General features: G+C 34.3%; 2 protein-coding genes and 1 long non-coding RNA gene across 5 annotated transcripts; all 3 read left to right on the forward strand.

The window, feature by feature from the left end:
* Positions 1-203: 203 nt before the first annotated feature.
* Positions 204-3817, forward strand: LOC113772582 (pentatricopeptide repeat-containing protein At3g06920). Of its 3 annotated transcripts, none has more exons than XM_027317210.1 (3): positions 204-361; positions 591-765; positions 897-3817. In XM_027317210.1, the coding sequence occupies exons 2-3, from the start codon at positions 741-743 to the stop codon at positions 3569-3571; spliced, it is 2700 nt and encodes an 899-aa protein (XP_027173011.1). In that variant the 5' UTR covers positions 204-361; positions 591-740; the 3' UTR covers positions 3572-3817. The 3 variants fall into 3 exon arrangements, with proteins under 3 accessions (XP_027173011.1, XP_027173012.1, XP_027173009.1); XM_027317211.1 differs by having other exon boundaries at positions 606-765; XM_027317208.1 differs by having other exon boundaries at positions 620-765.
* Positions 3818-3898: 81 nt separating this feature from the next.
* Positions 3899-7826, forward strand: LOC113772174. The gene is made up of 4 exons (XR_003468494.1): positions 3899-3987; positions 4065-4134; positions 5114-6353; positions 7509-7826. It is a non-coding gene; the product is annotated as an uncharacterized LOC113772174 (long non-coding RNA).
* Positions 7827-13906: 6080 nt separating this feature from the next.
* Positions 13907-14521, forward strand: LOC113771277. Its single transcript, XM_027315877.1, has one exon. The coding sequence runs from the start codon at positions 13907-13909 to the stop codon at positions 14519-14521; it is 615 nt and encodes a 204-aa protein (XP_027171678.1).
* The last annotated feature ends 335 nt before the right edge of the window (positions 14522-14856 follow it).

Here is a 14856-nt window from a genome sequence, read left to right on the forward strand (position 1 = left end):
ACCTTGCAAGGGGACATTTTAGTTTTATTCCCAGAATCTACATAGCGCTTAAAACAAGTAGTACCAATGCCCATTGATTTTAGTTCGGCCTATCAAAGCCCATCTCATGTCGGGCCTAAAGAACAAGACATTAAACTCCGATATAGTCGAGCCACCCCAGTTTAGTACCACCACTACTCTTTTTCTTTCGTAATTCCCCTGGTAACCTTCTCCTTCCCTGAAGCATTCTCAGTAGCCCTTCGCGTTCTTCTTCTTCCTTATGCAAGCTATACTCGTGCTTCTCATTCACCCTCTTTTTCTACCTGCTGCTCTTTTAAGGGTCTTGAAGGAGACAAGTTTCAGCTAGAGATTTTGTATGCAGGTTAGTTTCTTATTGTTTTTGCTGTACTTTTCTTACTCTGATGATTTTATCCAATAGACTTCAAATTTATCAATGTTCTTGGGATGTTCTTGGCGGATTGTCATAGTCTTTCCATTAATCTTTTAGTAAAGTAGAAATGTTTTTTGATTTGATCCTGAGTTGAAATTGGTCGACTTAGACAATTAGGCTGCATGTTTTACTCATTTGATTCTTCCTGAATTGTCCTCAGTCACCGATTTTGGAGTCTCCGACTTGTAGGGTATCGTTATCAGAATGGCCTGCCAAGTTTCGATGATGAATTTTTGAAGCATGGTTAAAAGAGAAATTCAGTGCATTGATTATTTTGCAGAGATTTTATTTAAAGCTCAAAAGTGCAAGAATGATGGCACTTTTTGCGAACCTAGGTATGCTGGTTGAATTCATTTAATTCCTGAATGTTTTCCCGTTCTTTCTATTTCTTTAATCATGAGTTTGTTGATTTACTGGAACTCTAAGTTTGTTTCTGGTAGCTCACTGATCATAATTGGTACCGCAGGATTAATGTTTCAGTCTGCCTCAAGATGCTTTCGTGTGATTGCCTCTTACAGGAGCTTGTCATTTTCAAGTAATGGACCTTGCAATCAGGATGGTGGATCAGCTTCTTTTGGAAATGGGGTTAACCAAGAATATTTGGGAAAATCAGAGGGTATATGGCAAGAAGCGGACAGGGTGTGCCAGATCCTGGAGAGTGGATCTTGGGGGCCTTCAGTTGAAAATGCTTTATCTACGTATGATGAAAAACGTCATTCAGAACTAGTTATTGGAGTCTTAAGGAGGCTGAAAGATGTTGAACAAGCACTAAACTATTTTCGGTGGGTTGAGAAGAAAACTGACGAAGCGCATTGTCCGGAGGCATACAATAGGCTTCTCATGGTAATCGTGAAGAGTAAGAGGTTTGATCATGTGGAACAAATTTTGGAAGAGATGGGTCTTGCTGGGTATGGCCCATCCAACAGTACCTGTATTCAGCTAATAGATAGCTATGTCAAGACTCGAAAATTAAGGGGAGCATTTGATTGTATTCAGACAATGAGGAAGTTAAAGTTTCGCCCTGCATTTTCAGCTTACACTACCCTGATTGGTGCCCTATGTACTGTTAATGAACCTGATCTTATGCGGGCACTCTTTCTTCAGATGCAAGAATTAGGTTATGAAGTGAGCGTTCATTTATTTACGACTCTTATACGAGTATTTGCCAGGGAAGGTCGAGTTGATGCTGCTCTCTCGCTTTTGGAGGAGATGAAAAGCAACTCATTGGATGCAGACATTGTTCTCTATAATGTGTGTATAAACTGCTTTGGCAAGGTGGGTAAGGTGGATATGGCTTGGAAGTTTTTTCATGAGATGCAAGCTAATGGATTCGTACCTGATGAAGTTACATATACGAGTATGATTGGTGTTCTCTGCAAGGGTAACAGACTGGATGAAGCTGTGCACCTGTTTGAACAGATGGAGCAGAATAGGGCAGTACCATGCGCATATGCTTATAGCACTATGATCATGGGATATGGATCTGCTGGAAAGTTTGATGAAGCATATAGGTTACTTGAAAGGCAAAGGTTAAAGGGATCCATACCAAGTGTAATTTCATACAATTCTCTTCTAACCTGCCTTGGGAAGAAGGGAAAAGTTGATGACGCATTAAGGATCTTTGAGGAGATGAAAAAAGATGCAGCACCTAATCGCACAACTTATAATATCATCATTGACATGCTTTGCAGGGAAGGACAGTACAGAGCTGCTTTAGATGTTCGAGATGCCATGAAATCTTCAGGCTTGTTTCCCAATGTATTGACTGTGAATATAATGATTGACCGTTTGTGTAAAGCTCAGAAACTTGATGAAGCTTGTTTTATTTTTGAAGAAATGGACCACAAACTTTGTATGCCAGATACAAGGACATTTTGCTCTCTTATAGATGGCTTGGGTAGGCATGGCAGGGTAGATGATGCATACAGGTTATATGAGCAGATGTTAGATTCTGATCAGGCTCCTGATGCTGTTGTTTATACATCCTTGATTAAGAACTTTTTCAGGTCTGGAAGGAAGGAAGATGGGCACAAGATTTACAAAGAAATGGTTTCTGGAGGTGTTGGCCCTGATCTTTTGCTCCTTAACACCTATATGGATTGTGTTTTCAAAGCTGGTGAGACAGAGAAAGGCAGAGCTTTGTTTCAGGAAATTAAGAATCTGGGTTTTACTCCAGATGTGCGGAGTTATTCTATTCTGATTCATGGTCTTATAAAAGCAGGCTTTGCACGCGAAACATACGAGTTATTTTATACAATGAAGGAAAGAGGGTGTATTCTTGACACCCTTGCTTATAACACGGTAATTGATGGATTCTGTAAATCAGGAAAGGTCAATAAAGCTTATCAACTGCTGGAGGAAATGAAGGTGAAGGGTCATGAACCTACTGTTGTCACTTATGGTAGTGTTATTGATGGGCTTGCAAAGATTGACAGGCTTGATGAAGCTTACATGCTTTTTGAAGAAGCAAAATCCAAAGGTGTGGAGTTAAATGTGGTGGTTTACAGTAGCCTTGTAGATGGGTTCGGGAAGGTGGGTAGAATTGATGAAGCATATCTGATTATGGAAGAATTGATGCAAAAAGGCTTGACGCCGAACACTTATACTTGGAACTGCTTGATTGATGCTCTCGTGAAGGCTGAAGAAGTAGATGAAGCTCTTGTCTGCTTTAATTCAATGAAAAACTTGAATTGCAGTCCAGACTCAATAACTTACAGCATTCTCATAAATGGGCTTTGTAGGGTGCAAAAATTCAATAAAGCCTTTGTTTTTTGGCAGGAAATGCAGAAGCAAGGTCTAAAACCCAAACTGATTACTTATACCACTATGATATCTGGGCTTGCAAAGGCCGGAAATATACTAGAAGCTGATAAACTCTTTGAAAGGTTCAAGGCAAATGGAGGTGTACCTGATTCAGCCTGTTATAATACTATGATAGAAGGGTTAAGCATTTCAAATAGGGCATTGGAAGCTTACCAACTATTTGAAGAGACTAGGTTAAGAGGTTGCAACATATACACAAAAACATGTATTGTTCTTATGGACTCTCTGCATAAGGCTGAGTGTCTTGAGCAGGCAGCAATCGTGGGTGCTATTCTGCGGGAAACAGCAAAGGCACAGCATGCATCTAGATCATTGTAACAATGGATTGGTTGCTGTTATTAGCGACTGATCACAATCTGATGTGCAGTTTTTATGTGTTTATTTCTTTGAATAGGTGGGCTATCTGGACGCATTATTTTAATAGTTTAGGGCACAGCAATATAGGTCTAAATTGGGGATAGAATCACACAGTTAACTACATAAACTGGTTTTGAGCCTATCCTCTAACTTTCCTCTTCCTTTTGTCTTTTTCCCTCATCAATTGCAATTTCTGACTTCATTTTATGGCATTGTGTTGCTTGTTTAATTAGTCTTCTTCTAGTGTTCATTCAACTGTTTTTTTTTTTTTTGGGATCAAAAGTCAATTTTCATTACTGTAAACAAGGCTACAAAAGTGTGGAGTTAGTGGAGCAAATGCCACAAAAAGATCAAACTGCCATATTCACAGCTGGAAGGTATTAAACCATTCCTCATCTTGGTTAATGTTTAAAACATAATCTGCTAATCTATTAGCTATACTATTTCCTATTAGGAGCAAAAGAGAAGGAACAGAAGTGAATCAAAGAACTGAGCATATTGATGTCCTCGAGCATGGAAGTCAGGTTAGCATCTTGACTCCTCTTGGCTTTTAGTTGTGAACTAGTTGTTTGCTAGAGCATGTTTGATGTGAATCCTATGCCATCCTGCTTCAATAGCTTTAATTATAGATAGTTTCAGTCCTTCGGTCTCATCTTGGATGCTGTTCCCACTTTTCCTTTCATTGATTGCCCAACTAGCCTTGACGTGTTTCCTCCAGTCCATATCTACCACTCCAAACCCAAGTGATTCAAATTTGGAACTTGAGTGTGTAGCTAAGTCAATGTCAATCATATCTCTGTCCATACCTCGGGGAATCTGATCCTCACTTTGGTCTATTGATTCATTAGGGCTCCTCCTCGTTACATTCCTTCCGACATTCTCATATTCCAGCCATTCCTGCCAAGCTTTCATTATTGTATCCTGAAATCCCCTTCTAATCTCAGAGAACTGGAATCTCAACTGTTATCCAACTGCTTATAATTTCTAATAACATGTATTTGACTCTTAGATCATGGTATAGCTCATGGTACTGCACAACGTCACCAAAATAATTTGGTGACTTAGTTTGACTTTCTCACATTGCTATTCCATTCAAGATTTGGTCCACTTCATAGGGACATGAATAATTATTTTCATGTTATTGCATTTACATAATAGTGCCAAAAGAATTTGGTGAAGTAAACTGGGTGTTGCACCAGTTCTCTTTTTTAAACTTTCACTGCAGTTAAAGTTTAAAAGAAATGTTTGTTGATTGATCATGTCTCTCTACAAATGAATGTCATGGACTTAGATTTGTTAATGATTCATATCCACATTTACTCTTTTGATCCATACACTATCAGGTACTTGACAACACCTTGGCTTTCAAGTCCACATTTCCATGTGACTTTTGTGAACTTCCTCAGGAGGTCCCTTGTTTAATTACAAAAGCTGAAGATTTTAATATAGGACCATGATAGAAAATTATTTACAGTTTTCCATGGACACAATGTTGACTAATAGGTGGTTGAGGGAGTAGTCATGTTCTTTGCTCCTGAGTAATCACAGCATTCTGGGTGTATCCTCTTGTTGTCAATGGCCAAAGTACTCTTAAGAAAACATAGGTAAGCTTTCATTCTTTTCCTTCAAGTAAATCGTGTTGCTTGTTCTTGATTGCACTGTCATATTGAATTTTGCATTTCAATGGATAAATTTGAATGTGAGAAACATTTGTTTAGTGTGTCCTGAGAGGAGAGCAAGGAAAAGAATAGATGCCAACATTTGTACCTTTTTTTTTGTAATGTATACTTTGAAGAGATCTAATTAATTGCGTTTTTGTGTGTGACAGATTTTCAAAGACATTGACAGGTAATGAGAAACTTTGTGCGGTATCTACTGAAAACTTTATGCCAAGAATCACTTAAAAGACTCGATGAGTAATTATAATTTGAAAGAAGAATACTACAGTCTAGACAGTGGGGAATTGACATCTGCTCTTCAATAAAGTTTGCTCAAGTTTGACAGGAAAAGGGATGGTTGTTTCAGTATTACAAAAAATTAACAAGTAATATTGTGAAGGTTTTGCTTATAAAATTATGAAGTCATGGTAGTGAATGATTGGATGCTTGTGAAAGCCAATTAGATGTAGAGTTTTCTAAGTTGCAATAAGATTGTTTATGCTTTATCAGATACTTTGGTAAGTTTGAAGGTAAGGTCAGAAGCAGATGACTCTGTCAAATGGAGATGAGAGACTACTGAATTTATGACTGTTCAAAAGCTGTGTGGTCTTGTCAAAGCATTTATATATCAACAGCTTAGGAGGAAAGTCTTTAAAAATGTAGTATAAAGTGGGAATGGGGTTGCAAAAGGATAGTCGTCTCTCATGTGCCACTCATGCATCTTATTTTTTTTGGCATTCTTACCAAATAACGTGTTTCCAGATTTTTAGGTATTTGGTGAGAATTTACTGGGTTCTGGCCTCAAGACATCAAAATCTGTCTCTCTCTCCTCCCAAAAATCAGTCGCATCATTTTCTTCTCTTCTTCTTTAGTTCTTCTTCTTCCTAATTTCTTTTACCCCCTTGAATCTGATCTTCTTCTAACCAATCTACCTAATCAACAAACGAAGAAGTTTTTTCCTAGAGATACTTGTACCCACTCCGACTCTCTCTTGAAGAACAGAGGAAAAGCTGCTTAAGCTGAATTAGGAAGATGACTAATCCATCTCCATCATCCGATCTGAATAATTTGTAAATACAATCATGGTATTTTTTTTATCCTTTTGCTGATGTTTAATATATATATATATATATATGCACACTCATATATTATATTTTTATTGATGATTTTATCTTTTCTTTTTTGGCTGTTTAACCACGGAAGAGAGAAGCTTTCATCTTCTTCTAATCTAAGATGTGGAATGATCTGATTTTTTTTTTTTTTGCCTTTTAAACTGATTTCGCCTTCCTTTTGTTCTTTTTTTTGTGGTTTTTTTAGAATTTATTGTTGAAAATATAGTGGTTTTTAATTTTTTTTTTAGGGTAGAAATCATGTAAAGGTAAACATTTTGTACCATAATTTCTTATTATTTTCTTGTTGTATGTTTTACCCGTAGTTTTTTTTTCCCAGATTTTTCCTTGACTTTAAGCACTCAAGCCATTATTGATACATGTCAGAAGGTTTCTTCTCGCGTGAGTTTTATATCTTACTCTGAAACTAAAAAAAAATGGTGATAAAAAAGAAGTGATAGCTTAACATCCCAAACAAGGTTTTTATTTAAGCAAAAATAATGAAAGGTGCAAATGTGGATTTGAGATTTTTTTGTCCCTTATAGTTTTGTTATTAGTTTGAAATTCCAGTGTTGTAAGTTCAAGTTTGAAGATTTCGTCTTGGATGACTAATTTTACTTGATGGGTTTTGTTTATATTTGAAGGATTTCTGGTGAAAAGATCATATTGGCCCTTGTGCAATACAGCACAATATTACTTCATTCCATGAGTTTGTTCCCGACTTGTTTGTAGGATTTAGAGTTTGCACCCTTTTTAGTATGGTAAATGTTTAATGCATTTTAAGGTGGTTTTACTCCCTAGCTGTATTTTGCATAGTTAAACAAATATATTCCAAAATAGGTTGGAATTATGAGGAGTCAACTCAATAACTGCATCGTTGATCTTCTTTAATTTGTTCCAATTTGAATTTGCTAAAGGAATAGTGAAAGCTAATAGGATTGTTTAAATGTACACCTTGTTTCTGGCAAAGGAAAGATAAATGAAGAAACTGTTTTATGCTTTTTTCCTTAACCGTCTCTTCAGTTTAGTTTAACAGGTTTTCTTTGGTTGTATGTAATGTTACTTGCTTACTTTATCTTGTATTTAGTGTTTTATTTCTTTTCTGTTGCTCTTGTTTTTGCCTCAACACAGAGAACTGGCAAGGAAGGTATGATACTTGAAGCTGATAAGATGACTTTGAGTTTGATTGTAATATAAAGTGGAATATGGTTGTCCTCTTGGGTGTCGCTCATGTGACTTCATAGGTACTTGTGTTCCAATTTGACATTACATTTTCTTTTGCTAGGCAGTGGTTGTTCTTATGTATACTTGAAGCTGATAAAATGACTTTTGAGTTTGATTGTAGTATAAGTGGAATGAGCTGCTAGAGAATGGTTGGGTTCTTGGGTGTCGCTCATGTGACTTCATAGGCACTTATGTTCCAATTTGACATTACATTTTCTTTTGCTAGATAGTGGTTGTACTTATGCATATCTTTATCTTTAAAGTATGTTTGATAAAACTGAAAACTGAAATCTAAAGTTTGAATCTATTACGTTATTGAAATTTTAGGTACTAAATCTGATATATTTGAGTGTGTATCACAATAAGTGATAAATGAATAGCCTATCACTTATTTTTGGGAGCAAGTTTTGCCTAGAAAATTCAGTATCACTTAAATAATTCAAATGTTTTAATTTTGATTATCAAACGCATCTGAACATATTAAGATTTGAATTCCATTAAGTGTGAGTGCTGAATTGAGTTATCAAACAAGGCCTTAGAGTCTTTTATCATTTAAATAAGTATTTCCCATTGAAAAAGAAAATAGCAAGTATGGTTTGGGTTCTTATTGGTTTGCATGTTTGAGTTTATGACCAGGATGTACAAATGAGATTGAGAGGTAGATGGTACTTGCAGTGTAATCTACTGCACAAATTAGACTTGAAATTGTAGCTGGATAGAGATCAATTGAGAAATTTTACAATTCAAATTATACAGCAAGAGGTATATCTACACTTACTTTTGTTTTATGCCTCAGTGGGCTTGATTTTTTTTTATAGGATGGGAGATTCTATTTAAAAGACTCCATAATTTATCAGATTTTGTCTGTTCTTTCCCTTCTTTTTTTTTTGGCCTTCTAACAAAAAAAATGTAAATTTGAAGGCACTTAATCAGGTTGTACATTTTCCCATAAACTTATGACTTTGAGTGTGCTGATTTTCTTTTCTTTTATCTTTTCCTGTTATTTATTTAACATGTAATTGATGTTTAGACACAAAACGAGGGGAAAGGAAGGGAAAAACCTGATATAACTCACCATACATGTCCATATTCTAAGATAACAGGGGCTTTAATTGCCAAATTTGCTACAGAAAAGGTCTTCGTTCTAATTCAGCTTGCTGGAGCATAGAGAAGTTTCTTACCGTTGTTTGCTTTTCTTGCCAAGATGGTGGTCAAATTTCATTGTATTAATTTTCTTAAAGAGCATCAGTAGCATCAAAGACAACAGACATCTGTTATGTAGAGAACTGTTTTGCTCTAGATGACTGTAATTTGTTTTTGCAGAAATTAATGCTAATTATGAATGTCAGTTGTGTTAAAAGCTGGTGCTGGAGTTTAAAAAATTAATCAATTTGTTAAGTTCCAAGGATTGAAGATAAGTAGGTGAGAATTTATCATGTTGTTAAGCAGTACCTATTGAAATTTATACTTCTAAATTAGATCAGCTACCGTTGTACTTGTACACATCATTAGTTTTTGAATTTTTTTTATTCGTTATTCTATTTTGCAGCAGCAGACATGATCATAATAAGGGAATTTGTGATATATAAGCTTTGGAAAGAACACAGAACAGAAGGATGAACCCCACCTATTATGTTTTGGATAAATTTTTAATCCATTATTCTAAATATTAACTCTGAAATTGATCTCTTTAGACAAATTTAATGCCTCTTAATTTTATTTAGCTATTCTATTTTCTAGTTTGCTATCTTTTTAGTTGCATCTCTGTTCCTTAATTAACTTTAGATAAAATCGAATCCATTAGGAATGCTCGGGTCCATGGTGGTCAGATTAAGGATCCTTTGCAACAGGTGCTTTTTGGAATTAATTTACCTGAAGAATTAAGCTAGTGGGGCTGGTGAAGCATCACTGCAGCAAATCTTAGCAAATTGTTGCAGATTTGATGGCATGCTCCAGGTTTAGCCATGCTGAAACTGAACTTTAATGGAGCTGTATTTTATGAAGGATAGGAACAATATACAGTTAGTTCTGACAAGGGAATTACAACAAAGCCTCCTTGCCCAGACAACTAATTCCAAGCAAGCTAAAGCTTCCGCATGGACTGGAGAATCCACTAAAATCTTCTTGGATAACTTATGAATTGCCTGTTCGCAGGGATTGAAGATTACAAAACCAATGCCACCGCTGCCCAGACGGACTATCAAAAAAACTATCTGTTCGGTCTAGTCCCAGGAAATTGACCAACGAGAATAATAGAGTTCTCGGCAATTCAATAATGACAATAACAGAAGAATAAAAAGAGAGTACAAAAGAGAGAATACAAAATTTAGGAAATAATTTTTAAACTCAAAAGGTACCTAAAACTGAAAATACAAAAGAGCCTAATTAGCATTAAATGTTGAATGGCTCCAAGCTCATGACTTGTTCTTTTGGTTTGATACCTAACCAACTCCTCTCTAATTGGGCTGTGGGTCCTTTAAAACTCTCTTGAATTGGTGTATATGGTACTTGGACCGGTACCTTTAGCACAATTAAATTTATTTAAATCTACTATATTTATAATCATCAAGAGGAGATATTTCTTTATAAAATTTTTGATGTGGGATAAAAAGACAAATTCAACAAATCACCCATCTTGGCGTGTATCTAATATCGACAAATAGCAAACAAATGGCAAACAAGCTTCACCTTCTCCATAAAAAGTCCCAACGGATCTCAACGAACTACCAAAATCCTAATAGACCCTAACGAGCCACCAACGAACCAGGATGCAAAAGACTCAATGGATCTCAACGGGTCAAAACTCACAAAAGGTTCAACATATCTTAACGGACTAAAAGACAAACATATTAATCTTGCTCCATCTTCTTCACAAAATTCTCAATGAGTTCCAACAGACCAAAGAGCTCTTCTTCAAAACCAAACTGAAGTCCCACAAAAAATTCTTTGTCTTCATTCTCTGTAGCGGTGCCCTAAATGATCCCACAATTCCCAAAAATGATCTACATATTCCCTTAAATAATAATGGTGATTGTATTTCTGATGAAAAATTTGATGCAAACCCAATACCTATTAGATATTTTTGATAATGGAATAGAATTTGACGATTTTGATTGGCACTATCCATCTCTTTAAAATGTTGTGATTCGATGTTATTTCTTATTAAAGAATTCGCATATTAATTAAAATAATTAAATGAAAGAATTACATATTATTAAGAAAGGTGGGTTTATGTCACTTTGTATAATTATAATCCAGTTACCTGCCATGATTGATATAAGACCTTAAGAGATGCTGAACATGAAAATATTTAATAACTAATAAATATGCAGAACTAAATAAAGCTTTACTAATCATTATAGAGAAACTCATTTAAATCCACCATGAATTCTTATGAAAGAATAACATATTTCCAAGAATGTCAAAATTTTATTAGTAAAGATCTAGCAGCTAATGCTAAAATAAATAAGGTAAGACAACTTACTGTTAAATATTCCTTTGAAGAAATAATATTAGAAGCATTAAATATATTATTAGATATTGAAAAGGTAAGACAACTTACTGTTAAATATTCCTCTGAAGAAATAAATTAGAAGCATTAAATATATTATTAGATATTGAAAAAAGAAACTTAGAAAAGATTGTTTCAAATCGAAATTTACATTTAGTAAGAACGCACACATGAATTTGGGTAACTACAAAATAATAGAACTTGAAAATTTAAAAATAGAGAAAGACCTATTTGTAATACAAAAACAATGTTATACATATATAAGATTTAAAGAAAGGAATTCAAAAAAATTAAAGAAAAACTAGAGAAAATAAATTCAGAAAAAAATTACTGAAAAAAAATATGACCGCTATAGAATACCTAACAAAGCATATTACTAAAATAAAATGAGTGAGTCTGAAAATAACTTTATTTATCTCTCAGATTCTGAAATAGAAAATATAGGTAATAAACTTAATAATTTGACGATAAATATAAAATTGTATATGAAACTAGAAATAAACCCAAATATAACTGATATACCTTCATCCAGTAGACCTGCCTCTTCATATGCTAGGCGTGAACTTGGTTTAGAAAAGTCTTTCATTTCATCATTAATGAATATAGCAAAACAAAAAGACTATTTAGACAAGGGATAATTGCAGAAACCTCCCCTGAGATTTCTGACATTTGCACTGACCTCCCCTCTAGGTTTAGAAATTGCATTCACCTCCCCTGAACAGTAACAATTTGTTGCAGAAACCTCCCTGACAGCTTGATGTCCCATTAAAAAATTATTTGTAGAAGTGAGATAAAACATTTCTTCCAATTTTGCCCTCATCTTGCTTGACAATTATTATTTGCTTGACAATTGCTTAACTAATTATCTAATTAGTTAATAGTTAAGCTAATTAACTATTAACTAATTAACTATTAACTAATTATCTAATTAATTAATTAACTAATTAACTAATTTCTATTTATCTAATTTACTAATTAACTAATTATCTAATTAACTAAAGCTGTTGTCTGTCTGAAACTAACAAACTATTTGCATGTTAAACTAATTAACTGCTTAACTAATTAACTAATTAACTAACTAACTGATTAACAGACTATTTGCATGTTAAACTATATGCAGTATGCATTACTTATTTAAAGTATCGGCTCTTTATGGGTATTTTATTTTCAAACATTTAATTTATGATAAAAACATCAATGTTTGTAAGTAAAATTCAAAAAGTGTTACAAAAAATATCAATATTCTTACTTTCAAATATTTAATATATGGCCCTATGCCCCTCCCTTTTTTCAAATATTTAATATTCTTACTTTCAAAAAGTATTACAGTAATATTCTTACAAAAAGGGAGGGGCATAGGGCCATATATTAAATATTTGAAAGTAAGAATATTGATATTTTTTGTAACACTTTTTGAATTTTACTTACAAATATTGATATTTTTATCATAAATTAAATGTTTGAAAGTAAAATCCCCATAAAGAGCCGATACTTTAAATAGGTAATGCGTACTGCATATAGTTTAACATGCAAATAGTCTGTTAATCAGTTAATTAGTTAATTAGTTAATTAGTTTAACATGCAAATAGTTTGTTAGTTTCAGACAAACAACAGTTTTAGTTAATTAGTTAATTAGATAATTAGTAAATTAGATAAATAGAAATTAGCTAATTAGTTAATTAATTAATTAGATAATTAGTTAGTTAATTAGTTAAGCAGTTAATTAGTTAATTAGTTTAACATGCAAATAATTTATTAGTTTCGGATAGACAACAGCTTTAGTTAATTAGATAAACAAAAATTAGTTAATTAATTAATTAGATAATTAGTTAGTTAGTTAGTTAAGCAGTTAATTAGTTTAACATGCAAATAGTTTGTTAGTTTCGGACAGACAACAGCTTTAGTTAATTAGATAATTATTTAATTAGTTAATTAGATAAATAGAAATTAGTTAATTAATTAATTAGTTAATTAGTTAATAGTTAATTAGATAATTAGTTAATAGTTAATTAGTCTAACTATGCAGAAATAGTTTGATTAGTTAATAACTATTAACAATTAGATAATTAGTTATTAGTTTAACTATGAAGAAATAGTTTGCTTCGTTAATTAGTTAATTAGATAATTAATTAATTAGATAATTAGTTAATTAGATAAAATAGAAATTAGTTAATTAGATAATTAGTTAATTAGTTAATTAATTTAACTATGCAGAAATAGTTTGATTAGTTTAATTTGTTTAACAAATTAAACGTTGGTTTTGATGAAAGTACTCAAACCTTTCATCTGGTAAAGTCAAATCCAATAGGGGTACTCTAGTAATTTCACACACTTTTACCTTTTAAATTAGTTCCAACTTTTTCTAGGGGAGGTTAATGCAATTTCAAAATTGATAGGGGAGGTCAGTGCAAATGTCAGAAATCTCAGGGGAGGTTTCTACAATTATCCCTTTAGACAATGAAGGTTATACACTTAGATAGGATCACACCTGAAGTTATATTTCCTTTTGGAACATTTTAGATTTAAACTGTGTAAAAAATATAGAAGAAGTGATAGATAAATGTAAAATTGGATTAAGATTAGCTATTTCTATAAATAAATTATCATATGAAGAGTCAAAAGGATTTTTAGAAAGATCCCCAGTAAATCGCATCGCGTGATATTGGAAGACATTATCAGAAGAGATTAAGTAATAATATATGGAAAAGAACAAGATACAAGTCTTTGTGTCAACGGGTCGAGATTTTTGGAGATAGTGGCGGACTTTGTCTTGAATGGGCACTGGAACATTCCAATGCTTCTTCAGTGGCTTCCGGAAAGTATTGTCCCTATGATTCTACAGATAACCCCTCCTGATGTTTACTCTAAGCAGCCCGATAGGATGGTGTGGGATTTGGATATCTCTGGCTCTTTTTCCATTTCTTCTGTGTATAATTTGGTTCGCAAGGTCTCCAATATTTCCATATTTTCATCTAATATCTGGCTAACAGCTTTGCCAGCAAAAATCTCATTTTTTATGATGAGGATGTCGTCTGGTCGACTGTCGGTGATGGAGGTGTTGCAGCGGTGGGGTGTGTGCGGGCCATCACGCTGTACTTGCTGTGAAAATCCAGGGGTGGATTCAATTGATCATATATTTTGTGCTGGTGATGTCCCGCGGCAGGTTTGGGAGTCATTTCAAGTCGAGATTGGGGACTTTGCCACTCCATCAATGGTAAAACATGCAGTCATTCAATGGTGGTTGCGGCCGGCTAAGAACAAGTGGCTTAGATTGGTCTATCAGGTGTTGCCATCGCTGATTTGCTGGCACCTTTGGAAAGCTAGAAATGTGGCGGTGTGGGAAGGGAAGGTGCTATCGGCCATGCAGGTACATGGCTTTGTTCTTTCGGATCTCTGTGATATTCTCTAGGTGCATTTCAAGGACATGGGAGTGGGGCGATACTCGTGGCCAAGATTTTACACTTCGTTAGTAGGTTGGAAGACGCCGACTAAGGTCACTTTAGTTAGGTGGATCCCTCCGATCTCGACATTATTGAAACTGAACACCAATGGTTATTCTCAGGGTAATCCGGAAAGGAGTGGAGGTGGGGGGGTGTTGAGGAATAGTGCGGGAATATTCTTGTTAGGTTCCGTGGGTTATTGGGGTGAGACATCGAGTTTACATTCAGAATTGAAAGCTTTGTTATTCGGAGTTAAGCTGTGTGTTACGAGAGGTTTCTGTTGCTTGCACTTGGAATCGGACTC

The sequence above is a fragment of the Coffea eugenioides genome, chromosome 5 (genome assembly GCF_003713205.1).
Source record: "Coffea eugenioides isolate CCC68of chromosome 5, Ceug_1.0, whole genome shotgun sequence".
In the NCBI taxonomy this organism is placed as follows: domain Eukaryota; kingdom Viridiplantae; phylum Streptophyta; class Magnoliopsida; order Gentianales; family Rubiaceae; genus Coffea; species Coffea eugenioides.

Excerpts from the sequence above, each read along its gene's own strand:
- LOC113772582 (XM_027317210.1), top strand. The coding sequence starts at position 741 with ATGATGGCACTTTTTGCGAACCTAG. Across the intron at positions 766-896 it reads GGCACTTTTTGCGAACCTAG|GATTAATGTTTCAGTCTGCC; the intron begins GTATGCTGGTTG and ends TTGGTACCGCAG.
- LOC113771277 (XM_027315877.1), top strand. The coding sequence starts at position 13,907 with ATGCTTCTTCAGTGGCTTCCGGAAAGTATTGTCCCTATGATTCTACAG.